The 26,583-nt window shown below is 55.2% G+C and overlaps 1 protein-coding gene across 5 annotated transcripts in view; it reads right to left on the bottom strand.

Annotated features, from left to right (window-relative positions):
- CELSR1 (cadherin EGF LAG seven-pass G-type receptor 1) overlaps positions 1–26,583 on the bottom strand; it is a 179,705-nt gene that overhangs the window by 80,594 nt on the left and 72,528 nt on the right. For all 5 annotated transcript variants that reach the window (XM_017529446.2, XM_017529445.2, XM_017529444.2 and 2 more), the window contains exons 2-3: positions 24,974–25,612; positions 2,510–2,732 (exon numbers count right to left, since the gene is read on the bottom strand). In XM_017529446.2, the coding sequence (XP_017384935.1) occupies positions 2,510–2,732; positions 24,974–25,612 (862 nt within the window). The remainder of the gene's footprint in view (positions 1–2,509; positions 2,733–24,973; positions 25,613–26,583) is intronic.

Here is a 26,583-nt window from a genome sequence, read left to right as displayed (position 1 = left end):
TTGGAGACAGAGTCTAGCTGTGTTGCCCAGGCTGGAGTGCAATGGCACAATATCGGCTCACTGCACCCTCTACCTCCCGGGTTCAAGCGATTCTCCTGCCTTAGCCTACTGAGTAGCTGGGATTACAGGCATGTACCACCACACCCGGCTAATTTTTGTATTTTTAGTAGAGACACGGTTTCATCATGTTGGTCAGGCTGGTCTCGAACTCCTGACCTCAGGTGATCCACCCATCTCTGCCTCCCAAAGTGCTGAGATTACAGGTGTGAGCCACTGTGCGGGCCGGGAGAAGAGCTCTTTATGAAGACTGGGACCAACTCAACGCAGGCTTGTTTTCCGAGACCCAGCCCCTGGGTCACACCTGATTCACTTTGGTACGTTTCACTTCTGTGGGGTTCCCTTTGGACCCAGATGGGGGCTGGTGGGCGAGGTCAGTGTCAAGCAGCCCTACACGGCTCCCCCGGCAAGCACCCTCCACCGCTGGGGATGGAGAAATAAAGATGAGACCTACAGCCGAGCGGAGGGTCGGGAGAACCCAAGCAGGAGGAGGAAAGGCTGGAAAACAGAAACCAAGGCCAGACCGGGGCCCCGGGGGAAGCAGGAGGAAGGAACAAAGGGCTGGGGGGATGACAGGCAGCTGGGAATGGAGCCCGGAGCCCACTTGGGAGCCCGGGCACTTGGCAAAGAGAAACTAGAAAGAGGAGAAGGGGCAGTGAAAGAACCCACCTGAAACAAAAGCAGCGAGGCGCCCCCAGCCCGGCCCCTCGCCGCGGCTCTCAGAGTCTCAAGAGGGCCCCACCCGCAGCCCCACCGCTCCCCAAGTGGAACTGCCCTGGAAGCCTGGGAGGCATCTTAGGATTTTACTTTTAACGGCATTCCCTACAAAACCCTGTGATTTAGCATCAGCTCTGACTGTTCAGCCTCCGTCACATAGCTCATAAATCACTGTCCAGTACAATAATCTCAGAAATACAAAATCTGACCAGCAGCAGCATAGCATTCTCTTGTGCACACATTTAATTAAACATTACTGGGGGTGGAGAAGAGAGTGGTGGTCACCAGAAGCTGGGGACGGCTGAAGAGAAGAGGGTAAGGGATACAGACAGTAGAAATAAATTTATTTTGTCGTTGTTGTTTTGAGCTGGAGTCTCTGTCACTCAGGCTGGAGTGCGGTGGCATGATCTCAGCTCACTGCAACCTCCACCTTCTGGATTCAAGTGACTCTCTTACTCAGCCTCCTGAGTAGCTGGGATTACAGGTGCCCATCACCACAGCCGGCTACATTTTGAACTTTTAGTAGAGACAGAATTTCACCATGTTGGCCAGGCTGGTCTTTAACGCCCGACCTCAGGAGATCCACCCGCCTCTGCCTCCCAAAGTGCTGGGATCACAGGCGTGAGCCACTGCGCCTGGCTAGGAATGCATTCTAGTATTCAATAGCATGGTTGGGAACAGAGTTAACAATAATTTATTGCATATTTCCAGAAAACTAGAATAAAAAAGTTGCAGTGTTACCAATACAAAGAAAACAGAAATGTTTGAGGTAATGAATTTCCAATTACCCTGATTTAATCACTACATATTGTATAAGGTTATCAAAATATCACATGCACGCCCACAGTATGAAAAGCTACTATATATAAATTTTTTAACTTTTTTTTTTGAGACGGAGTCTCACTCTATCGGCAGGCTGGAGTGCAGTGGCGTGATCTCGGCTCACTGCAACCTCCGCCTCCGCCTCCCGAGTAGCTAGGATTACAGGTACCCAATACCATGCCAGAGAAGAGGTTTTGCTCTTGTTGCCCAAGCTGGAGTGCAATGGTGCGATGTCGGCTCACTGCAACCCCCGCCTCCTGGCTCAAGTGATTCTCCTGCCTTAGCCTCCCAAGGAGCTGGGATTATAGGCATGTGCCACCATGCCCAGCTAATTTTGTATTTTATTTATTTATTTATTTATTTATTTTGCAACAGAGTCTCACTCTGTTGCCCAGGCTGGAGTGCAGTGGCGCAATCTCAGCTCACTGCAACCTCTACCTCCAGGGTTCAAGCAATTCACCTGCATCAACCTCCACCTCCAGAGTAGCTGGGACTGCCGGCACGTGCCACCACACCCAGCTAATTTTTTATTTTTGGTAGAGACGGAGGTTCACCACGTTGGCCAGGCTGGTCTCAAATTCATGATCTGGTTTGAGATCCGCCCACCTTGGCCTCCCAAAGTGCTGGGATTATAGGCGTGAGCCACCACACTCGGCCTAATTTTGTATTTTTAGTAGAGATGGAGGTTTCATAATGTTGGCTAGGCTGGTCTTGAAATCCTGACCTCAGGTGATCCACCCACCTAAAGTGCTGGGATTACAGGTGTGAGCCACCACGCTTGGCCTGGAGGTACTCAACTGTCAAAGGCCACACGTGGAGGACACAGACATCACGATCTAGAAGGACGGGCGCATGGAGACAGCTCACCCCTTTCCTAAGGGGACCTGTGTGACGAGGCGGGAGGCACACTCACGTGAGGGAGACGGTGAAGTGGAAGCGTTGTCTCAGGCCCCGGAAGGTGACAAAGGACCGGGGCGGGAAGCTCCTGGTAGTGACCTCGCAGTAGGGCCTCTCGTACTCGCCGGGGGGGCACACGCAGTGGAAGCCGCCAATGAGCAGGTTCACACAGGTGCCCCCGTTCTTGCATACCCCGTTGGCACAGCGGCCTGAGCGGGCGTCCACCTCGCAGTGCTCTCCTGGGGGGTGAGAGGAAGACACCAGGGAGGAGGTTACCTAGCAGCCAGGGAAGAGCCCCCGGGCCCCTCGAGGACGCCGGGCACACCCCAGCCACAGAGTCAGCTACTGAAAGAAAACCCGACTGACTCCTGGCCTTAAATGATGCACCTGCCTGGGCCTCCCAAAATGCTGGGATTACAGGCGTGAGCCACTACCCGACACACAAGTGACTTTTTTGGGTCTTTTGAGACAGAGTCTCACTCTTTGCCGAGGCTGGAGTGCAGTGGCAGAATCTCAGCTCACTGCAACCTCTCCCTCCTGGGTTCAAGTGATTCTCCTGCCTCAGCCTCCCAAGTAGCTGGGATTATAGGCGCACACCACCATACCCGGCTAAGTTTTGTATTTTTATTTTTAGTAGAGACGGGGTTTTCCCATGTTGGTCAGGCTGGTCTCAAACTCCTGGCCTTGAGGAAGGCACCCTCTCTGGCAGAGCTCATCTCAACCTAAGTACCTCCTAAAGGGCCCGTCTCCAGATACAGTCACATTGGTGGGGGACAGGGCTTCAATGCAGACATTCGTGAGGGCACAATTCTGTCCACAGCAGTTATGTATGAGACAACTGGCAAATTTAAAAGACTAGACACTGAACATTAAACTTTAACACCCACTTTTAAAACTAAACAAGGAACCAGGTGCTATCAAGGGTGGGTGCTGAGGTATACCCCCCACCATTCCCCTCCAAGACTGGGCTCTGGGGCGTGGAATGCTAATGGCTCCTAGCTGAGACCCTGCACTCAGATTCTACCTCCTGGCCCAGTTCCACTGCCCTCACTGGGGCGGCCCCCATCCAGGGATGGGCAGTGTGGACACAGTGACCATCAGATGGCCCTACGCAGGCCACCCCTGAGGGGCCATCCCAGCTCTGCAGCACACCGTGGGGTGCCCAAGGCCTGGTATACCTGCCAGGCAGCCAGTCTCCCCCTGCCCGGGCCCCTCACTGCCCCCAGACGTAGCTCCTGAAACCCCCCACACCTGCTGCCTGCTAAGCTGGGGCCTGGAGTCTGCTTCTCAGGGAGGCCAACCTCAGCCACTGCCGATTTCAGTGAGTTCAGTCCTTAGTATTAGGAAAGCAAGCCCCCAAGGGAATGCTTTGAATGAGCTTTTGAGGAACAAATGAAGCTGATTTCTAATGAGGGTAACAGTCATCAAAAGTGAATGGTGCTTCTGAAGGATCCAGTTCTCCCTCTGCTTCCCCCAGGCATCTCCCTGTCTTCAAGACCAGGTAACACCTAATAACATGTAACTGGCTAAGCCAAGGTGACTCCAGACTCCAGTATGGAGCTGTCTCAAAAATGAGCAGGGCTGAAATGGCTGACCTTTTGCTGAATTTCATGACCCTGCACAGCCTCCACACCAGTAATCCCAAGGGCCTGCAGGCAGCAAAGCTGACGCCCAGGTCAGAGCCAGGCACGGGCCAGGGAGTGCTTTCTCCTCCACCCCAGAAGTCAGGGCAGGATCCCACCCACCTGTTCCGCACTGGCAGGGGCTGCTCCCAGGGAAATGGGAACAGAGAGGCTTCCCACCCCACTCAGAGTTAAAGCAGCCAGAGAGGAGGCAGCCCTAGACCCTCGTCCAGACTCCCATCACCAGCGGAGGCTGACCTCCCACCACTCCCCACTACTAGGTGTTAGCCCGCCACAGGTGCCACACCCCGCCACCCTGCAGGCGGGCTATGTGCACACATGCACTTGCACACACGTTTGCACAATGCTGTTTTTTTTTTTTTGAGACGGAGTTTTGCTCTTATTGTCCAGGTTGGAGTGCAATTGGCGCGATCTCACCTCACCACAACCTCCGCCTCCTGAGTTCAAGCGATTCTCCTGCCTCAGCCTCCCGAGTAGCTGGAATTACAGACATGCGCCGGTACGCTCAGCTAATTTTGTATTTTTAGTAGAGACGGGGTTTCTCCATGTTGGTCAGGCTGGTCTCGAACTGCTGACCTTATTCACACATGCACACTCACAATGTCTCCCACATGTACACACGTACCCATATAATTTGGCATACTTTTGTTTTGGTGTTAAGTTTCTATGCTCGCTCCAGTACAGTATCTGTTCACACAGGTGCTCACACATACACACAGGTTGACACACCCTCGAATGCACCTCACATCCTGTCACACACAGGTGCATACTTGCACACCCACCTGCACACTCACACAGGCAAGCCAGTGCTCATGGCCGCCTGTCCAGGTGGGCGGCTGGCCTTTATAAATCCTGTGCGTTCACGGGAAGCGTGAAGCTTAAGGTATATTTCTCCTCCCTTACACACTTCAAATTATCTTGTTTCTACCTTTAAAATATGTGACATTTGGGAGTGTTTGCTTTCCAAGTTCCAGCCAGTGGCCAAGCACAGCACACTCTGGAATAACAAAGCCGCCGTGAGGGGATGGGTATACTCACCCAACCGGGTCGGGAAACAAAGGGCCGGTGGGGCCCAGCCCTGCCCTTCCCACACCTGCCTCTGCCTATTCCGGGTACTAAGAACTCAGGCTGGGCGTGGGGCTCAAGCTCTCCCAGAGAAAAGTAAAGCCCAGGCCCCCGACCCCCACTTAGCTTCCCGGTCCCACCTGCCCTGGGTCGGAACTCACACTCCCCTCATCCGAGGGCTGGAAGGCTCGGCTTCTCACCTGCAGCCTGGGATTTCCTCTAAAAGGCCAGGGAAAGGCGGCCCAGCCCTGAGTGAAGGCAGCGCTTTGTCTGTATCTGGAAGGTTTGATTGAACTTGCACAGTGGCATAACTGCTTCCTTTTTTTTTTTTTTTGGAGACAGAGTCTTGCTCTGTTGCCTGGGCTGGAGTGCAATGGCGTGATCTCAGCTCATTGCAACCTCTGCCTGCCAGGTTCAAGCGAGTCTCCTGCCTCAGCCTCCTGAGTAGCTGGGATTATAGGCATGTGCCACCATGCTCAGCTAATTTTTGTATTTTTAGTAAAGACGGGGTTTCACCATGTTGGCCAGGATGGTCTCGATCTCTTGACCTCATGATCTGCCCACCTCAGCCTCCCAAAGTGCTGGGATTACAGGTTTGAGCCACTGTGCCCGGCCGTTCCTGCTTCCAAATTTAATTTCCAGTGGCCCCCAGTGTCCTCAGGCTGCCCCGTGAAAGGGAGGGTGACAGACACAAACCTGTCCTGCCCCTCCAAGGGAGACGCCTGTGCAGAGACTGGAGATCAACAGGCGGCTAACACCTGTGAGAATGCAGCGAACCCAAGCACAGAAGTTAGTCCTTCGTCTGAAAGGTCTTGCTCCTTTCTGTATGTTGCAAATGAAACGAATCTCCATGGAGTTGTTGGTTTGCTTTGCTTTTTGAGATGTTGTGTTTGCTTAGTTTTTTGTTTGTTTTCATTTTCAGAAAGTAGCTGCATGCGTTTCCCGTGGCTGCTGAAACAGATGACCCCAAACTGGAGGCTTTTAACTACAGAAATCCATCCTCACAGTGCGCAGGCCAGGAGCTAGAAATCAAGGGATCAGCAGGCCCAGCTCCCTCTGGAGGCTGCAGGGTGGGTCCCTCCTGCCTCTCCCAGCTTCTGGTGGCTCCTGGCGTCCCTGGCTTGTGGCTGCATTGCTACAATCTCTGCTCTGTTCTCACAGGGCCATCAAATCTCACTCTCCTTCCTCTTATGAAAGACACCAGGCTGGGCACAGTGGCTCATGCCTGTAATCCCAGCACTTTGGGAGGCGGAGGCCGGCGGATCACCTGAGCTCAGGGGTTCACTAGCCTGGCCAAGTGGTAAAGCCCCGTCTCTATGACAAAAATTAACTGGGCGTGGTAGAGAACACCTGTAATCTAAGCTACCTGAGAGGCTGTGAGCCAAGATCGTGGCACTACAGTCCAACCTGGGCGACAAAAGCGAAACTCCATCTCAAAAATAAAAACTAAGGCTGGGCCTGGTGGCTCACGCCTGTAATCCCAGCACTTTGGGAGGCAGAAGCAGGCAGATCACCTGAGGTCAGGAGTTCAAGACCAGCCTGGCCAACATGGCGAAACCCTGTCTCTACTAATAATACAAAAAATAGCCGGGCGTGGTGGCCCAGCCCCAGCCAGGCGCCCAGCCCCCTCCACACCACACTCACTGGCCTGTGCCGGCCCCGCTGTCTCCCTCCTCCCAGGTTGCGACTCATGGCCTTGCGTGTACTCTGCAGGCGGTCACATCTGTCACCTAGTGAGAGACGTCCTCTCTCCTGGTCTCTGCACATGGCTTTCCAGTGCCTGGAGGCCACTCGAGTCCCTTACAGTGCCTGTCCTCCACCTTGGGCACTGCCCTCTCAGGAAGCTTGGCCCGCCTGCCTGCTCAGGGCACCCTTGGGGGCTCTCATGGACCCCAAATCTCCCCTCTCTAGCAGGCGCCCCAGGAGCTCCACATCCAGCCCTGCCTGTGTGACCATTCCCTCGTGTGTTTCTCTCCCTAGCTCTGTGCTGGCAGTGACAGGGTCTGTTTGGGGCCAGTCCGAGGCTGGCAGGTATACGGTGAGTGCCCAATACATGCCTGGTGTGTACAGGGCATACGCTGAGCACCTGGCAAGGGGGGTTGCCTGGGGAAAGCCAGGTCCCCTCGAAGTAGGTACTGACAAACGCTGGAAAGTGCAACGCAGTCATAAAATACCAGGATTTCCCCAGTTCCAAGCCAGGCACTTAACGCACGAAGCCACAAAACCTGCATAATTCACGTCTTTGATTCAAATCGTGCAGGAAAGGTGTTGATGTAACGAATTACTTTTATAGTTAAAACTGTGTTTTTTTTTTTTTTTAATAAAGGGCTACAAGAACTGTGAGCAACTGGGATTTGGATGAACTGGACCAGCCTGGGAAGGCCGTCTGTGGGTTCTTAGGGCTGACTCCCAGCACCTCCAGCCATAGTGAGAGTGTTTACAAACGGGGCCAATTCAGGATTCCCCCTGGGGTTGGTGGTTAAGCATTTGCAGCAAAGCACTGCTCAGAAGGTAAGTTAAGGAAGGCATGAGTGGCGTACAGGACTGTTTACAGGCCGCTGGAGGGGCTGGTTGTCAGCACGAGTGATTACAGTGCTGTTTAAACAAGGTATCTGGAGAGGCTGCTCCCCGCCAGTCCTCAGGGGGAATCCCCAATTAGCTGCATTTGTAACCTCCCACCACCACTCAGTTGAAGACAGATGTGATATGATAGTTTCCAATGCTAAAAATCATCTAAAGGTAAAAAATTCGGGTTAAATTTAGTGAGCTCTGGGTTAGCTCTGTGTATTTTCTAATACAGCTTTTATAAAACATACTCTTTTAAAAAAAATCAATGTTCTCAGATATGCTCACTATCAGGATTTACCTTTCCTTTCCTAAGAATTCTCATTCAAAATAAATTTGGTGTTCTCTTGATACCCTAGGATTCCACTTGGAGTCAAAGGCTTGCCAAGTCATTCAAATCTGGGGAGAATTCCCTCGTACTCTGCAACCCCATTACAATGGCAGCCTCGCCTCCTACACCAAGGACAGAGTCTACCTGGGCAAACTGACTGCTGTGCTCACTCACACATGCGGCCCCCCACAAGCTCCCCCTCTCCCCATGGGAGGGACACAGGACTCAGCTTCCTGGTTATGGCTGTAGATGTGGAGCCCCATACAGAAAAGCTTTTTTTTTTTTTTTCAATAGAGATGAAGTCTCACTCTGTCGCCCAGGCTGGAGCAATGATGCAATCTCGGCTTATTACAACCTCTGCTTCCCAGGTTCAAGCAATTCTCCTGCCTCAGCCTCCTGAGTAGCTGGGATTACAGGCGCCCACCGCCATACCTGGCTAATTTTTATATTTTTAGTAGAGACAGAGTTTCACCATGTTGGCCAGGCTGGTCTCAAACTCCTGACCTCAGGTGATCTGCTTCCCTTGGCCTCCCAAAGTGCTGGAATTACAGGCCAGGAAAGCATTCTTAACTACAAAATAAAAGCTCCCAGAAGCCAAGGCCCCCTCCAGCCCTCATGGCCTCACGCACCTGCCCCGCCACTGGGTACCTGTCACACACGAGGCTTGGGGCTGGTGCACTGCCCTCCCTGCCTGCCCAGAGACCCCAGCGCCAGAGCCACCAACCCTCAGCCTGAGGGGCTCCCATAAAAGCCCTAGTTTCACAAGGCTTCGGGCAAACAGCTCACCTGCCACAGGCAGGGCCAGGTGCTGGGTGTGCCCCTGGTCTGTGAAGAAGAAACAGGGTGTCCAGAGGGCCTCCGGGTCATTACATGGAGGCTCTGGCAGGGGGCCAGGCACAGGCCCAGGGAAGACAGGGCATGGAGGTGGGGGCAGAGGTCCCACACAAGGGGATACTGATGTGAACCCCTGGCTCAAGAGCCCCAGAACCAGCCCCAGGGGGGCTGCTCCAGGAGCCGGAAGAAGAGAGGGTCCCAGGGTGCACCCAGAGAGGGGCGCAGCAGGCAGAGAACCTCAGGACCTGCAGGAGGGCTGGGAACGCACTGGGAATGTGCCCCAGGAGTGGAGGGCGCATGTAAAGATTGACCACTTAGGTTCTTAAATAAATAAAAAGACAATTCCTTTCTGGTCCTAAGAAAGAGCTAAGGGCTTTGAACCAGAAAAACTAGAATTTCCAAAGGCCGCAATGGTAAAACTCAAGCACTTTGAAGCCTCAGTTTATGCAGAATTAAAGATCAACACGAAACACGAGAGAGAGAAGAAGAAGTGAGTGGAAGGGCCGGGAACAGGAACGCGGAACAATTTCAAAGTCAGGCCGTTTCACGCAAACGCACAAAGCCTCATCAAAGAGCTCGGTCCTAACACTGGACGTGAGGATGCAGAAGGCGCAGTCTTGAGACACAACCCAACAGCGTGGCTCAGGTCAGGAACTTCACTACCAGAGAAAGCACAAAGGCAGGAGGCAAAGAACGTTACAGCATTTCTAAGAGGGTATGTCGGAAATTATAAAACACCGCATGGATTTGTCCATCTGTTCTTCCATTCACTATCTACCCTTCCATATACCCACCCAGCCACTCATTCACCCACCCTCCACCCTTCCATCCATCCATGTACTCACCCACAAATCCATCCAACAATGCATTGTCCATCACCCACCCATCACACCTCCATCCATCCAACCATCCATCATTCATCCATTTATCCATCCTTCCACCCACTCATCTGCAATCACCTGCCCACCCTTTCCACCAACTCATCCATCTATAAACCTGCCTGGCCTGGGCCATCTTTAGGCACTGGGGTTTTAAGAGTGAACAAAACAGATCCCTGCCCGCAGGGAGTTTCCATCTAGGTAAAAATATCAGATGTTCAGAAAAAAACAAAAATACATGAAGAGTCTTACAACAGATGGAAAAGTGGAGGGGGAAGCTTTGAAGGGGTGCTGGCGTTGAGGTTAGGGGGAGAGGATGGTCAGGCTGCAGAATTCAGGCACAGCAGCCATCAAAGTCCGGTCAGGATCAGAGAGGGTGGGCACTGCTGGGGCTCCTGGCCAAGCCCTTCACACCCCACCAGATTCCAACCAAACCTGAGAAAGTATCTCTAGCCTCCAACATACACGGCTCATGTGCTCACACACACTCGCACGCACGCACATTGGTTCCCACCGCAAAGCAGTGGAGCCAAAGCCCTCGCCCTTTCCTGTTCCGAAACAGGAGTCCCACGCCAGCGAGGCCCTGCCGGGCACAGGAGCTGCACAGAGAAGCCCAGGTGGCTGCAGCCTGGGGAACAGGTATAGCAGTCCACGGCCAGTCAGCACCTGCCTCTTCCGGGGACCGCAGAACCCCTGTGGCAAGCAGCCCCAGGAAGAAGCCAGCCCAGCAGAGGCCCCAGCCATGGGAGCCCCTGTCCAGCAACAGAGCTACAAAGGGTGACGTGCTATTAAGCTGGCCCGGCCGGGCAGGCTGACAGAGAGACGGAGGGACAGACAGAAAGGGCAGGGCCACATGGCGCTCTCTGACCCTTGCTATCCCCAGGTCCACATTTGGGGACGAGGACATGAAAAGCGCTCTCCCAGCAACCTCCTCCAGAGGTGAGCATCGCCATCAACATGACCTTCCCTACGAGGCCGGCCTGAGCACCTGGCTGGTCACGTGAGTGCATGAAGGCTCAGAGCAGTAACTCGTGCTAGCTCACACAGCTGCATGGAATTAAGTCTGCATCCACCTTAGTGGGTCCAGAGAATGAGTCCACCTCACTGCCTTCCCTGGACAGGTGCCCCCTCCAAAATGTCCCTATAGGAGGGGGCACCCAGGGGGCAGGATTGCAGGGGCCTCAGTACCCCGTTCCAAACACCCATGGCACCGCTGTCGAGACAGAGGTTTCCTGAGCAAGATCCTGGCTGGTGCCTCGGTTTCCCCAGCTGTAAATCCATCCCCTGAGGAAGGGATTTCTGCCTCACTTGGCCGGGAGCATTCCCCAGCACTAACAGGCTGGTGTGGGTGGAAGAGCTCATTTGGAACGGCTGTGAGCTATGCATCTGCACAAGGGCAAGGTTACTATTACTGGTCCCTGTTCCTCACTGCCTTCCTGAGACTAGAGGCCCCCTCTGTTCACCCCTCCCTGTCCCACGCCCTCTCATCCTCCCCAGCTCCCACCTGGAACTGCTGGCACCACTGTGAGCACCCATGCCTGCCTCTGGGTTTCATGCTTTGACTTTCTCACCTCCTGGTGGCTTGCTCTGCACCTGGAATCCCTCCCGAGTCACACCTACAGGCAGCCCCGCCCCACCTGGCAAGGCTACCAGGAAAGGCCCAGACCCCGACTCCCCAAGGAGGGAGCTGGGAAGGGGGAGGCCAGGTGAGCCCGGCGCTGCAGAAGCGGCTTGTCCGGGGCTGGCCTTCTCTGCATGACTTCGTGTCTTTGAAGCAAATTCTCAGGTCTCCAGACACACCCATTAAAAAAAAATAAACGCATTCCAGCAGCAAAGAACACCAATTCCCACTGATCCACTGGTTTGCAGCAATTCTTACGGGAGTCACCTACATGCAGGGGCTGGAAACCCTGCCGAACCTGAAGGATGGGTGCCCCGGCGGGCCCAGGCGACCCCAGCCTGGAATCACACTCGTGGACACGGCCTTTCAGAGGAGGGGCTCCCTACAACCTCCCTCTCCATGACACACATGATGGGGCAAGACTAGCAAATAACCCATCCTGTGGTGGGGTTACATGGTGGCCCCCAAAAGGCTGTGTCACATCGTAATTCCTGCACCCTGGGAATGTTACTCATATGGCAAAAGTGCCTGGCGCTGCAGAAGCTGCGCTTGTCCAGGGCTGGTCTTCTCTGCCTGACCAGCCCTTAACGATGAACTTAAGAATCTTGAGATGAGGCGATCGATGAGCAGGTGGGCTTCGTGCAATCACAACATGAACTGGCATAAAACGAGCACAGAGGGAGCTTAGAAACAAGAAAGGCCGTGAAGAGGGAGGCAGAGCCTGGAGCCGGGCAGCCTCAAGCCAAGGCCTGCGGCCTCCAGGCACTGGGGAGGCAGGGGGGCTCTTCCCAGAGCCTCCGGGAAGCGACGCCGGCCCTGGCGACACCTCGATTTGGGCCTTGCAGCTGCAGAACTGAGGGAAGGCATGGCTGCTGTTCTCAGCGCCCTGGTTTGTGATCACTTATCACAGCAGCTCTAGAGAACGAGGCCCAGAACACACCGAGGAAACCAGCCAGAGTCAGCAGGAACCCTTTTCTGGGGTCAATCCTCTGAGGAAGCAGCACCCTGAAACCTCCCAGTATCTCCCAGAGCCCACACAGACCTGGAGCCACCAGAGATCCAACACCCCTCACTCCCTGGGTTTTGTGGCACCTGGAAGGTATCAGCCTGAGGACCTGCTGTGCCAAAGGAACACGGCGTCTCCTGGGCCCAAGGAGACTCTGAAAGTCCTGATTGCCAAGACTGGTGGGGAGGGCAACCCCAGGGCTCTGGAGACCACCACACCTGGGGTACACACAGCTGGCACTTAGGGGGCGGTCAGCCCTGCTGACGACCAGGCCATGAGTGTCCCTGTGGCCCCAGCACCACCCTGGAGTTTAGAATCCCATCTCAGCTCTCCCTGCAAGGCACCTCCAAACCCCTCAAAACAAAGCCAGGGTCCTTCCAAGCCAGGGAGTGGGCCAGGGACGTGGCCCTCTTCAGAAGGACATTGGTGGGAGCTCAGGAGGCCTTCAGGACCAGAGATGAGGCAGACTGGTGGTGGGTCCTGTGCAGAGCAGCCGGGGCCACACCAACACTCCTGGGTCCTGGGGTGGGGGACACAGCCTTCATGCTGCCCTCAGGCCCAGTACATGCTGAGAAGACAGTGCCATGGTGGGGCAGGCAGGGCTCCCCTGTGCCCTCCAGGCCTCAGTAGTTGCCTTTTTTTTTTTTTTTTTTTTTGACAGAGAGTCTTGCTCTGTTGCCAGGCTGGAGTGCAGCGGCACGATCTCAGCTCACTGCAAACTCCACCTCCTGGGTTCAATTGATTCTCCTGCCTCAGCCTCCCGAGTAGCTGGGATTACACACATGCGCCACTAGGCCCAGCTAATTTTTTAATGTTATTTTTTAGTAGAGCCGGGGTTTCACCATGTTGGCCAGGATGGTCTCAATCTCCTGACCTCATGATCCACCCGCCTCTGCCTCCCAAAGGGCTGGGATTACAGGTGTGAGGGTAGTTGCTTTTCTCCAGGGACCATGGGGGTGGGCACAGCCTAGAAACAGCCTCGTCCACATAGAGTGGGGTTAGGTGGGACCTGCGGGTGGGATGGGCCTGGGTCCTGAACCTAGGGGAGAGGGTGCTGCGCAGCCTGGCACCCCACTGAGCACTTGGCTCCTGGTGGTAGGGAGGGGGCCGGCCCCACCACGCCTCGGAAGGAGGCAGGCTGGGATCCTGGATGTGGGGCAGGGTCTGGCCACGCTCCTGCTGGGCACGGAAAGACAACTGAGGAAGGTGAGCCAGGCATCTGAGTACAGCAGGGCTGGAAGGGGTGTGCCCAGCGTGTTATCAGCAAACAGGGAAGAGTGCCAACTGCGAAAAGCAGCGTCCCGGGCTCAGCTGGAATGCTAGTGAAAGCCCCACTCATCATGAAGAAAGGCTGCTTAGCACCCCAACGCTTCAAATTCCCCTGCACACCAGTGCGGGCCGGGACAGAAGTGCCCTGGGACAGATCAATGTCCAGAACAAGCCAGCACGAATTCTTAATTCATCACTTGGAGTTGGGGGGAAGGAACCGCCCTCATGAATAAAAAGCCTACCCCCATTATGCCCGGCCAGCTCCATCTGATAAGGTCAGCCCCACCACACCCAGACCTGGCAGGCCTTAGGTGCGCAATTAACCTGGCCCCCAGCCCCCAGGAGCAGGACAGAGGCGGCTTTGTCCGTCCACACCAGAGAAGGCTTGAAAGTGGTGGCCGGCAGGGGACCAGATAGCAGAGAACACTCTCCCCCGAGGTCGTCTGGGTCACTGCTCTCAGGGCAGAGGCTCAATTCCGACTCCCCAGCAGCTCCCGGCAGCCCTGGGTCCAGGTCATGGCCAGGCCCCCACCACAGCACCGAAGGTGACGCCTGCTCGCTACTCACGCCTTTGACAAATATTTACCAGGCGCCAACTGAATGCCAGGGTTGTGGTTAGCAACATAATGGACCCCGAAAGGTGTCCACATCCTCGTCTCTGAAAGCCAAGGATGTGTGACCTAACATGGCCTAAGGGACTCTGCAGGTGTGACCGAGGATCTTGACACGGGGCCCATGTGGCCCAAAGTCATCACCAGGAACCTTGTAAGAGGGAGGCGGGAGGGCGAGAGACAGAAGGTGCTGCCATGGTGGAAGCCAGGGTCGGAGTGGGGGACGAAGGGGAGGCGGAGCAGCCCGCCGCAGGCCCCAACCGCGGGCTCTTGCCCTCCAGAACGGCAAGAATGAATGCATGCTGCGTTAGGTCCCTCGTGTGTGGAAATGTCCCAGCGGCCACAGGAGACGCATGCAGGGGTGAGTGAGCGAGTACAATTTGCCTTCAGGTACAGCAAGACTCCCGAGCCATCTCCAGCAGCGCAAGTGCTAACCACCAGTAACTGGACACAGTTCGCACCCATTCTTCCATCTTTCAGAGTTTGTTTCTCCTGGTCTCCCCCACTGATATTCATCCAGCACGCCTGCTCCTGGGTCAGTCTTCCTGGAGCCTTCGACACGCCAGCCCAGCCCGGCACTCACGGAGCCTGCACTGTCTGCAGAAGCGGCATCCCTCCAGCGCATACACGGACGCCCACGGCCTGCTGCCAGCCCGGCCAGGCAGCCCCATCTCCGCTCAACAGCGCAGATGGCGAAGTCCTGGGAATGACGTGCGCTTTAAACCACAGCCAGGTTTTCACTGCGTGTGGCCCGTCTGCCAGCCACTTTTTTTTTTTCGAGATGGAGTTTCGCTGTGTGGCTAGGCTGGAGTGCAGTGGCGCAATCTTGGCTCACGGCAACCTCCTCCTCCCGGGTTCAAGCGATTCCCCTGTCTCAGCTTCCCGAGTAGCTGGGACTACAGGTGCCTGCCACCACGCCTGGCTACCTTTTTGTATTTTTAGTAGAAACAAGATTTCAGTGTGTAAGCCAGGATGGCTCCAGCCACTTTTCTAACTGTAGGAAGATATTTCTGTGCAGACAGTTGTTCCTCACTGACTCATTCTACACCCAGTTCAGCTCGCCCACCGCCAAGCTGTCCAGGTGGGAGGTGGGGAACACTTTGCTCCCATTCTTAGAGTTTGCAAAGGTAAACACACCAAACAGAAACCTGCCTCCCGCCCCACAGCGGCCTGTGGCCCTAGCCGACATGCGACAGGAAGGCTGGGGAGAAGCGCCAGAGGCCCTGACTCCCAAATTCCTCAGCTCCCCAGCTGAGGAGCACCCAGCGCTGAATTGAGACCCCAGAAAGATACGCTCAATTCCCAACTCCAGGACCCTTGAAAGTGACCTTACTTGGATTGGATCTTTGTAGATATGATCAAGTTAAGATGAGGTCATCAGCGTGGGCCCTAGCCCAGTGACCGGTGTCCTTACAATTAGAGGGAAACCTGGACAGAGACAGCCGTGCACAGGAAGAACGCAGTGTGAAGACAGAGGTGAAGACTGCAGTGACACATCTGTCAATCAGAGACCACCCAGGGCCCCCATAAGCTGGAAGAGGCCGAGAAGCATCCTCCCCTAAAGCCTTCGGAAAGAGCACAGCCCTGCAGGGACTTTGGTTTTGAACTTCTGGCCTCCAGAACAGTGAGACAATAGATTTTCTTTTTTTTTTTTGTGAAACAGGCGCTCACTCTGCCTCCCAGGCTGGAGTACAGTGTCATGATCTCGGCTTACTGCAACCTCCACCTCCTGGGTTCATGCGATTCTCCTGCCTCAGCCTCCCACGTAGCTGGGACTACAGGCGCCTGCCACCATGCCCAGCTAATTTTGTATTTTCAGTAGAGATGGAGTTTCACCATGTTGGCCCGGCTGGTCTTGAACTCCTGACCTCAGGTGATCTACCTGCCTCAGCCTCCTGAAGTGCTGGGATTACAAAGGCTAGTCTTGAACTTCTGACCTCAAGTGACCGGTCCACCTCATCCACCGAAAGTGCTGGGATTACAGGCGTGAGCCACCGTGCCCGGCTTGAGACAATAGATTTCTGTCGTCCTCAGCCACTCAGTTTGTGCTGACCGGTTACGGCAGCCTCGGGAAGCTCACAGAAGCCAGATGAGGACTGCAGGGCGAGTGTGAGGACCGTGCTGGGCCCCAGTGCTGCTGGGCTGTGCCTGCACACCCCACGCAGGACCCTGATTCTGTTTATCAAAAGCCCCAGCTTTGGGGGAAGAAGAAATTTCGTGGAGAAAAGGAGACATCTGGCTACATTTAACCACACCCCGATCCCCCAGCACGATTTTAATAGAGAACTGAGTTGCCTAGAAATGAAATAATACCCCAGCCTCACAAGAACGTGCCAGAGACATGGTGGATTTCAAAACCTGGACTCTGTAGAAAAAGCCAAACGTGATCGGGCGCGGTGGCTCACACCTGTAATCCCAGCACTTTGGGAGGCTGAGGCTGGCGGATCACGAGTTCAGGAGTTCGAGACTAGCCTGGCCAACACGGTGAAACTCTGTCTCTACTAAAAATACAATAATCGGCCAGGCCTGGTGGCCTGCACCTGTAGTCCCAGCGACTCAGGAGGTTGAGGCAGGAGAACTGCTTGAGCCCAGGAGGCAAAGTTTGCAGTGAGCCGAGAAAGTGCCACTGCTCTCCAGCCTGGGTGACAGAGCAAGATTCTGTCAAAAAAAAAAAAAAAGCCAAATGCAAGAGACCTGAGAAGCACCCAGAAGAGAAGACTTGAAGTATCCTGAATATCTGAAAACCATATTTTCCTAAGAAAGGGTTGTGTTTCTGCTTTGAGCTTTTAATTATAGGTTATGTGATGATTTTCATTTTGAATAAGTAACTCTTGGGTTTCAGGACTAATTCAACTTTACTAGGGACACTTGGGAGTGAGGCTTTAATCCTGTAAGCCTCGTGAGCAACAGCCCACCTTCGACCCTGCGCCGAGCAAACGTCACTCTGCCGCGTGAAGACACAGCTCACCACGAACGAGGACCTTATCTGAAAGTGCAGAATTTGCAGGCTGGGATCAATGAGTGGGTGAGCATATCACATGAAGACGGAAACCACACAACTCTGATAAGAGAACCCATGATAAAACGCACAGCTGGAGTGACGTCCACATTTTACAACAGAATCGGAGAAGGGCCAGAATTTAAGATTTTTCCCATGAGCACACAGGTGATTTTTAATCCAAAAATTTCTCTGTCCTTGAGCCTACACGGAATGTCCCTGGCTCCAGGAGGCCCTTGTAGGGACAGCTGGGGAGCCTGACCTACGGAGAGGACCCTCACACAGGACAACTGTCATTGTCCCAGCCTAGGGAGTTGGTACAAAGCTCAAAGCCAGCAGCACTGATGTGCTCCCAAGTGGCTACTCACCTACCAATTCTCAAACCAAGCTAAGGCCCCAGCTAGGGAGCACCCAAAACCCCAGAAATTCAGGTGGCACAAGTGCACGGGGCCCAGGGACAGCCCCCACTGGCAGGCTTTGAGCTCAGCAATCTGGAAAAGACTATTCTCCATTGGGTACAGTGGGTGGCTCACACCTGTAATCCCAGCACTTTGGAAGGCTGAGGCGGGCGGATCAGGAGGTCAGGAGTTCGAGACAGTTTGGTCAACATGGTAAAACCCTGTCTCTACTAAAAATACGAAAGTTAGCCCCGTGTGTTGGTATATGCCTGTAATCCCAGCTACTTGGGAGGCTGAGGCAGGAGACTTACTTGAACCTGGGAGGCAGAGGTTGCAGTGAGCCAAGATTGTGCCACTGCACTCCAGCCTGGACAGAGCAAGACTCCGTCGGGGGAAGGTGGGTTGGGGGAAGAAGATTATTCTCGAAGCCCCAAGGTCCTAAAAGCAGGGATCAAGAATAAACTTGACCCTAACAAAGCAGCCCCGGCCCACTGGCATACATGGGAGGGGCGCCCGGGTCTGCCTTTACCCAGACACGAGGTGAGTTAAAGTGACGTGTTGCCGTCCACCTCCAAGACGTTCACCTTGCAGAAAAACCTGCCCTTCCTGTGCTATCAGAGCTGCCACTCAGGAATGTGCCCCATGCGAAGATGAAGGCGTTACTATGATGACAATTCACCCGCTCACGGGGCGGAGAGAGATGAGAAAGGGAAGTGCGTCTTGGGAATGCCAGAAGCTGGGAGTCTATGCTCCGGCGCACAGCTGTGACCAGCACAAGTGGAGACCCTGCATGGGAGCCTAGCTGGTGCTCACACGGCCAGGACAAAGTCAGACGTACCTTGGCGTCCCCTGGGAAGGGACAAAGGAGACAGGGAAGGGAAGAAACATTCTTGGAGAGTCCCATTCCTTCCAGCTCAGTACCGGAGGCAGCACAGGCGGGACTTTGACCACAGCACAGAATGAGTGGCAGACCCTGAGGGCATTTTCTCTGGTCTACGTGGAGGGGTGGGAAGGCCAGCCCCATCTCATTTGCACATGGTGCCTGCTGCAGGCTGGTGCCACGCTGGGCCGTGGGCATGTGCTGTTGGGCAGAGGGCACTGCTGTCTGCATCTAGCGCAGAGGGAGAAAGGTGACAATGACAAGCCAACACCGCCATAGGGGTGGGGGCTGCAGGGAGGAGAGCGGAGCAGGGATAGGGAGGGAACATTCAGGGAAGACCTGAGGAAGGTGTGCTGGGGGGGACAAGTGCCACGGTGAGGGGAATCAGCATGCTTTCCGAGGGCCAGAGTGACCTGTGCATGGGGAGCCACGGGTGAGGCTAGATCTCTGAGTGCCACAGATCCAGTGACTGCCTTCATACTGGGGCACCAGTCACCCCAGGAAGGCTTGAACACGGCACTGATGCGACCAACGTGTGTTTTACCAGGTATTCTGGGTGCTCCAGGAAGAGGGGATCATCAGGGTGGGGGGGGCAGCAGGGAGGGCAGGAGGAAGCCCCACCAAGGTGATAACATGATGGGACGGCAGTAGAGAGAAGAGCTGGGCTGGGGAGGCAGAGTCATCAGGCTATGGCGAGAGACGGAACGTGGGGCTGGGGCATCCACCGTGAGCCTGTGGGATGAGATGAGGGACGGGGAAAGGAAGCAGGATCGGAGCAGGGAGTATCTGCAACTGGTGTGGGGACACCCTCCAGGGACCAGAGGCAGGAGGCTGGAGGTCTGGAGCATCCGACTCTCCCAGGGATGGTTGTGAAACTCACTTCTTGGCCGGGTGTGGTGGCTCATGCCTGTCATCCCAGCACTTTGGGAGGCTGAGGCAGGTGGATCACAAGGTCAGGAGTTCAAAACCAGCCTGACCAACATAGTGAAACTTCATCTCTACAAAAAATGCAAAAACTTAGCTGGGCGTGGTGATGGGCACCTGCAATCTCAGCTACTCGGGAGGCCAAGGCAGGAGAATCAGGTGAACCAGGGAGGCAGAGGTTGCAGTGAGCAGAGGTCACACCACTGCACTCCAGCCCAGGTGACAATGTGAGACTCTGTCTCAAAAAAAATAAATAAATAAATAAATAAGGAAAGAAAAGAAACCCACCCAGGAGTGCACCTGGGTGTTGACAGAACGGGATGACAACTGCCCCACCTCCTGGGTTGTCACAGACACCTGGGAAAGGCCGAGGGAGAGCAGAGCCCTGGACTGGCACTCTTGGTCACCAGTAGAGAGTACTGCCCATTTTAGCAAGGAGTGGTCGTGACAGTTTAATTAGGGAGAGGAGGCAAAAGAGCAGCACAGGATTCAAAATCAAGTCCTAAGGCCAGTCCCGATTTTGTGAGGTCAGGCTTCTTGCTGGGAAGGAACCGTGTTCTCTCAGCCCCTCAGGTGTGAGGTTAATAGCAGAGAAGCCACTCCCAGCTGCTCCACACTGCCCCTTACAATGCCCCTTGATTGATTGATGGAATCTGGCTCTGTCACGAGGCTGGAGCGCAATGACACAATCTCGGCTCATTCCTGCCTCAGCCTCCAGAGTAGCTGGGATTATAGGTACGCGCTGCCAGGCCCAGCTAATTTTTGTATTTTTAGCAGAGACAGGGTTTCGCCACGTTGGCCTCATTCTCCTGATCTACCCACCTCAGCCTCCCAAAGTGCTGGGATTACAGGCATGATCCACCGTGCCCGGCCCACACTGCCCAGCACAGAAGGCGACTTTTTTTTTTTTTTTTTTGAGACGGAGTTTCACTCATGTTACCCAGGCTGGAGTGCAATGGCACGATCTCGGCTCACCGCAACCTCTGCCTCCTGGGTTCAGGCAATTCTCCTGCCTCAGCCTCCTGAGTAGCTGGGATTACAGGCACGTGCCATGATGCCCAGCTGATTTTTTATATTTTTAGTAGAGATGGGGTTTCACCATGTTGACCAGGATGGTCTCGATCTCTTGACCTCGTGATCCACCCGCCTTGGTCTCCCAAAGTGCTGGGATTATGCTGTTAAACAAATGAAGCAAGAGGAAGGATCCGCTAAGCTGGTAAACCCGGCCTGCCGTTCCACCCTCGAGGGCCTGCAGCTGCAGCTCAGAAGCCAGAATGCCCAGGTTTGAATCCTGACCCCACCCGCTGCAGAACGGGCAGCAGGGTCCTTGCCTTCGGGACTGAGGCCAGTTCTCTGCCATGGGACGGGCAGTCCTGTGCCCTAGACGTCAAGCAGTGCTCCTGGCCTCATCCCACCAGCACCCCCGCCCCCAGCTGTGATAACAAAAAATGTCCTCTGATTTTGTCAAATGTCCCCTGTGGGGGCAAAATCACCCCTAGGGGAGAACCACTGGGCTAGATGTTTGATGTCTTGTACCTCAGTTTCTCCATTATAAAATGGGGTCACAGAGCTGCCTTGGGAAGTAAATGAGAAAATACATGTGGAATCATCTAGAGCAGTGAACAGCACAGCAGGACACACACTAAATATTAGCTATAGTCCCGCCAGGCACAATAGCTCACGCCTGTAAGCCCAGCACATTGGGAGGCAAGGCAGACGAATCTCCTGAGGTCAGGAGTTCGAGACCAGCCTGGCCAACCATCTCTACTAAAAATACAAAAAATTAGCCAGGTGGTAGTGCATGCCTGTAATCCCAGCTACCTAGGAGGCTGAGGCAGGAAAATCATTTGAACCCGGGAGGCGGAGGTTGCAGTGAGCCGAGATCACACCACTGAACTCTAGCCTGAGCAACAGAGTGAGGCTGTCTCAAAACACACACACACACACACACACATACACATACACACAGGACCATTAGCTACAGTTCCTGGCATCCTGGGGTCCAGAGACATGGAAGTGTGTGAACCACACCCAGTGTGGGGGTGGACCAACAAAGGCAGGCACCCAGAAAGCTTCAAGGGAGGCTATGATCCATTGGATGAGGTCGGGAAACTTCTAGAACCTTCTCAGAGCAGGGGACAGCTGCTGAAGTGGATTTTGAGGGAGGTTCACGACAGGCAGATGTATGAGGAGACACGTTGCAGATGAAGGGACAGCAGGTGCAGAGGGGAGATGAGACAGGGCCTTGTCTGGACCCACGTCCTCGAGCAATTTAACAGAAAGCAAAACTACAATGTTTACAAAAAGCCCAACGGGCTGGGAACCGAGGAACACAAGCCCGAGTTTGCCTCTCATGGTTGTTCACGAACCTCTGCAGAGTGGAGAAACTGGGAGGGCGTCCCAGGCACATCTAAGATGCCAGGACCTTCAGTCTTCCTGACCCTGTCCCTTTCAGAGAATGGGATGGCTGCAGACCCCAACCACAGTCTCAATGCCACGAGTGGCCGGCAGCCCTCCGTTCCCTGCAAAGCCCAGGGGCAGCCACGTACACTGGGGTCTTGAACAGAATTCTCTAAGACCAAAATGGATTTCAGAGACGTGGGAGAGCTGTCAGTATTTTCTCCAGCATCAAATTCGTTGAGCTTTTCCCAAAATTAACGGCTACTTCCTTCATCCAGCTCCTGCCATCTCCCATCCCGCAACACGGGAAGCCAGGGGCTTCCAGCAGCCGGTTCCAACCTCACAACCGTGAGGCCCCGAGCTCGGCTTACCAGGGAGCAAGTAATAAAACCCCGTGACGACAGCAGCACTTTCATCATGAATAAATGAGCTCAATTACCTCCACGCAGAAAAAGCAGCGCTTCAAAGGGAAAGAGGGAGAAACAGAGGAAGAGGAACGGAGTAGAAATAATCAGTCTTAATTAGCCTTATCTCGGAGGGAAATACATATGATAATTTTAGTACCAAAAGAGATTCAAATTAGTCTCATGCCAATCATTACATGTTAGTGGGTCTTATTGGTGATGACAGACTTGGCCGTTGCCCAGTCATTAGAGTTCTAAAAATGACTCTCCTGATGAAAAGGAAACCTGAGAATCTCAGGAGGTGGACTCCCCCACAATGGGTCAATCATCGTCGGGGGGATCTGCAGGCCCCAGGATCCCCAGGGGCCTCGGCCGCCCCCACCCAGCGCTGCCCAAGCTTACTGCAGCCTGGACTGGCGGTGCCTGGTCTCAAAGCCACGCGAGATGCACCCTAGGGCTTCTGGCTCATCTGACAAAGCCGGGGGGGGGGTGCTTACAGGGTCCCCTCTACCCATGAAATTAGCCAACGGCTAATTGGTGAACTTGGTCACCCCCCGGAATGCGCTGGGGGAGGCCTGGCTGTGTGTGCTGGCCTGGTATACGGTAGGTACTCAGTATCTGCGGACCGAGTAAAGATGGCGCCTTTGCCAACTCCTGGGAGCACAACAGGCTCCTTCCCGGCTATGGCTTCTTCACCTGAAGCAGGAAAGTTGGCGAAGCACCCCCACCCAGACCACACGGCACATGGCGGCACTGGCTCGTGGGAGGAACGCTTACCGTGCCGGCTGCTGCTGCATCCAAGCAGGTGCTTCAGAGAGGCGGAGCGGCCCACTCAAGGCCAGGAGCGCAAAGGGGAGGAAGGGGACCTTGGGAAGCTGACACAGAACCGGAATCCACTCAAACTCAGAGCAGGGGAGGGGGCCCAGTTCAGGCCTGGTCATAGCTACCTCCTCCTCCCCCGCCCCAACCCCAACCCCAACGCAGGTGTGGGCTGTGGGAGGCAGGGGTCTCCCACCGCCTCTGCCTGCCTGCCTTGCACACAGCCAAGCCCTGGTATAGCCAGGAGTTTAGGATTAGCACTCGGTGAGAGACAGCTGGGGGAAGCGCCCCATACCCAGACGGCACCCACAGACAGCCACAGACTAGCGGGTGTGGGAACACCAAGGGGCAGGTGACCACGGTGCCTTCCTTCCACCCGCTGTATGACCAGAGTGCCACCAACCTGGGGCGCTGGGCGCGGGGCGTCCGAGCCGGGAGCCTCATCGCATTGGGCTGCCAATACCCGCGCTGTGGCGGCTTTCCCTCCACTTCTGACACAGAGAACCTCGGAAGCTGTCCTTCCTCTCTCTGCTCCCGGAGCTCTTCCTGCCTGATAAATACCTGCTAATACCTCAAACCCTTGTTATAAGCTCGATAAACTTGTGCTACGTGCTGGTGCTGTTAACGAGCAGCTAACGATGCCTCAGCTGTTTATATTAAACAGATTAATCGAGGACACAGTCAATGGAAGCGTCTCAAAGTTACCTCCGGTAGGCACCAAATCCCGCCTAATCCCAAAGAGCTTTAAAAAAAAAACCACACACACCAGACTATTCACCACCGGGACACTGTCAACTCATTTTTCAAACGAGCCATCATTTATGGAACAGACGATCAAAGACCAAAGCAAGGTTTGTGGCCGAGGTGCAGAGAACGTGTGTTTTTGGACATGTTCAGCTCTCCGGCTGGCTCTTTATTTTTTTTAAAAAATGCACCAGTTACTCCAAAGGCACTGTTGGCTGCATTTGGAGTAATTCATCTTGGTGATGAGTCAGGAGACATCAAGGAAAGAGTGTCTTCAGTGGCGGCGGGATGAGTCACGAAATTTCTACAGTGGCATGAAAAAAACCAGCTTTCGAGACTTAAGTGATTAACGGCTCAATGATTTCCAGCCGGTCCCAGTGTTGTACACTAAGCAATTAAGCTTGCAATCTGGAATGAAGTACTTCAACCTGAAAGTCCCTTAAAAGTAACACCCGGCACTTTGTGCACTCAGGTTTTAAGTAGATCTCACCTGGCAACCTTGCTCTCCTGTTCTCCTAAAGCAGGGGTGAAGTCAGGCAGGGGAGGGAGTGAGCCGTGGGCTACGGTCCGGGAAGTCCCGAGCCGGCTAAGAAAGTGCCACTGTTAGTGGCTGGGTGGCGCATGCCTGTAATCCCAGTACTTTGGGAGGCCCAGGTCGGCGGATCACCTGAGGTCAGGAGTTCAAGACCAGCCTGACCAACATAGTGAAACCCCCTCTCTACTAAAAACACAAAAATTAGCCAGGCGTGGTGGCACACACCTGTAATCCCAGCTACTCCAGAGGCTGAGTCAGGAGAATCGCTTGAACCTGGGAGGTGGAGGTTGCAGTGAGCCAAGATTGCGCCACTGCACTCCAGCCTGGGCAACAGAGTGAGGCTCCATCTCAGGAAAAAAAAAAAAAAAGAAAGTGCCGTTGCTGAAATCATCTCAAGGTTCGTGGAGCCCACACCTGGGCCCAGCGCCCGTCCTCTGACCCTTTTCCCTGGAGGGATGTGGACAGAGGAAACCACCCCAAATCCTCGGCCATGTGACCTGGGACGCGTGTCCGAAGCCGGGTGAGCCCGGCCACCCGCAGGCCGCAGGCACCTACCCGTGAAGTCCTCGAAGCACTCGCAGGTGTAGCCGCCCTCGCGGCTGCGGCAGCGGCCGTGGGCGCCGCACGGGCTGGAGTAGCAGAGGTCGATCTCCGTCTCGCAGTAGTCCCCGGTGAAGCCGGGCGGGCACCGGCAGCGCAGGCCGTTGATGGGGTGGATGGGCCGGAAGAGCACGGTGGTGGAGCTGAGGAAGGGCGCCGAGCTGTCGAAGCGCAGCACGGAGACGCACTTCATGTAGTTCTCGCAGGGCTCTCGCAGGCAGATGTTGTCGTCGAAGGGCAGCACGCGCTGCGTGGAGATGGTGGTCAGCAGCGTCCGGTTCAGGTAGATCTGCTCCTGCAGGTCCTCCGACGGGAAGAACTGGCCGCGGACGCCGCCGGGCAGCAGCGCCGAGAAGGTCACGTTCAGGATGTTGGCGCTGACGTCGGTGTCGTTCTGGACGTTGAAGACGAAGACGTCCTCCTTGCTGGTGGACAGCACCGCGGCCACCCCCTCCACGAACAGGGCTAGCAGTGGGGACAGGAACTTCTCCTGGGACATGTTTTCCAGGCGGACGGTGATGCTGTTGGTCAGCATGTCGTCCGTGATGATGGTGACACGCAGGGTGCAGAGGGCTGTGACGCTGTGGATGCCGTCTGCAGACACAAAGAGAGCCAGGGTCACTCAGACGCCTCGGGAGTCACAGGTCCTACAGGCCCCATCCCAGGAGCAGCCTCCAGCATGCATGGCAAAGGGGAAGAGAGCCTGGGTATCCCCACTCCCCATTCCCCACCCACGACCACCCCCTTGACCCTCCCTCCTCCAGGACCCTGATGCCCACCTGGCTTCCTAAAGCACAGCGTCAATAACATCTCTCTTTGACCCCGAAGCTCCCAGAGGGCCCCAAAGCGCTCAGCAGGGCACCCTGATGACCACCGGGATCCAGCCCCTCACTGCCCTAGACTCCTTGCACGCTTTGCTCCAGCCACATGGGCACTTGAAGCCCCCTTTACCTCCTCCGAACCTATCCCAGCCTCCAGGGACCCCACCCTGCCCAATCCCCCAACAATTCTTCCCCTCTCCCAGCTCTGCTCAAACTCTGCAGTGCCCGGCGAGCCCGCCCTGGTCCCGCCCAGGGGACACCCCCACCGACGTGCTGTGCTGGGCGCCCCACTTAGCTTGGCCGTACCCATGCCCCTCCACACTCCCAGCACACGGGAGGCGCTGAGGAGTACCGCTTTACAAAGACACGCAGCGGCCACTCAGCCAGCAGTGAACAAACCACCCGGAAAGGTCCTCAGGGGTCTGAGGTCAAGATGATGGCACACCTGGGTTGCAAAGGCGAGTGCAGCACCCGTTCCAGGGCAGAACGGGATGTTCAAGGGGCAGGCCATGGGGACCGGTAGCTCCCAGCACAGAGCAGCAGCCCCTGTCCAGGGGCCTTCACCTGCCGCCTCCAGACCTGGGCTCAGATGTGGGGTGGGATTTGCAGAAGAGCCTGCCAAGGCCACGCCCTCCAGGCCTGGCTCGGATTCTGTGTTCCAGGAGCTCCCCCACCCCATGAAGCCCCCTGCCTGTGGCCCCACGGGAGCCCCCACCCTGGTTTTCATGGAGCGTGGGGCCCCTG

The sequence above is a fragment of the Cebus imitator genome, unplaced genomic scaffold, assembly GCF_001604975.1.
Source record: "Cebus imitator isolate Cc_AM_T3 unplaced genomic scaffold, Cebus_imitator-1.0 Scaffold59, whole genome shotgun sequence".
NCBI lineage: Eukaryota > Metazoa > Chordata > Mammalia > Primates > Cebidae > Cebus > Cebus imitator.
This window is presented reverse-complemented; position numbering and strand designations above follow the sequence as displayed.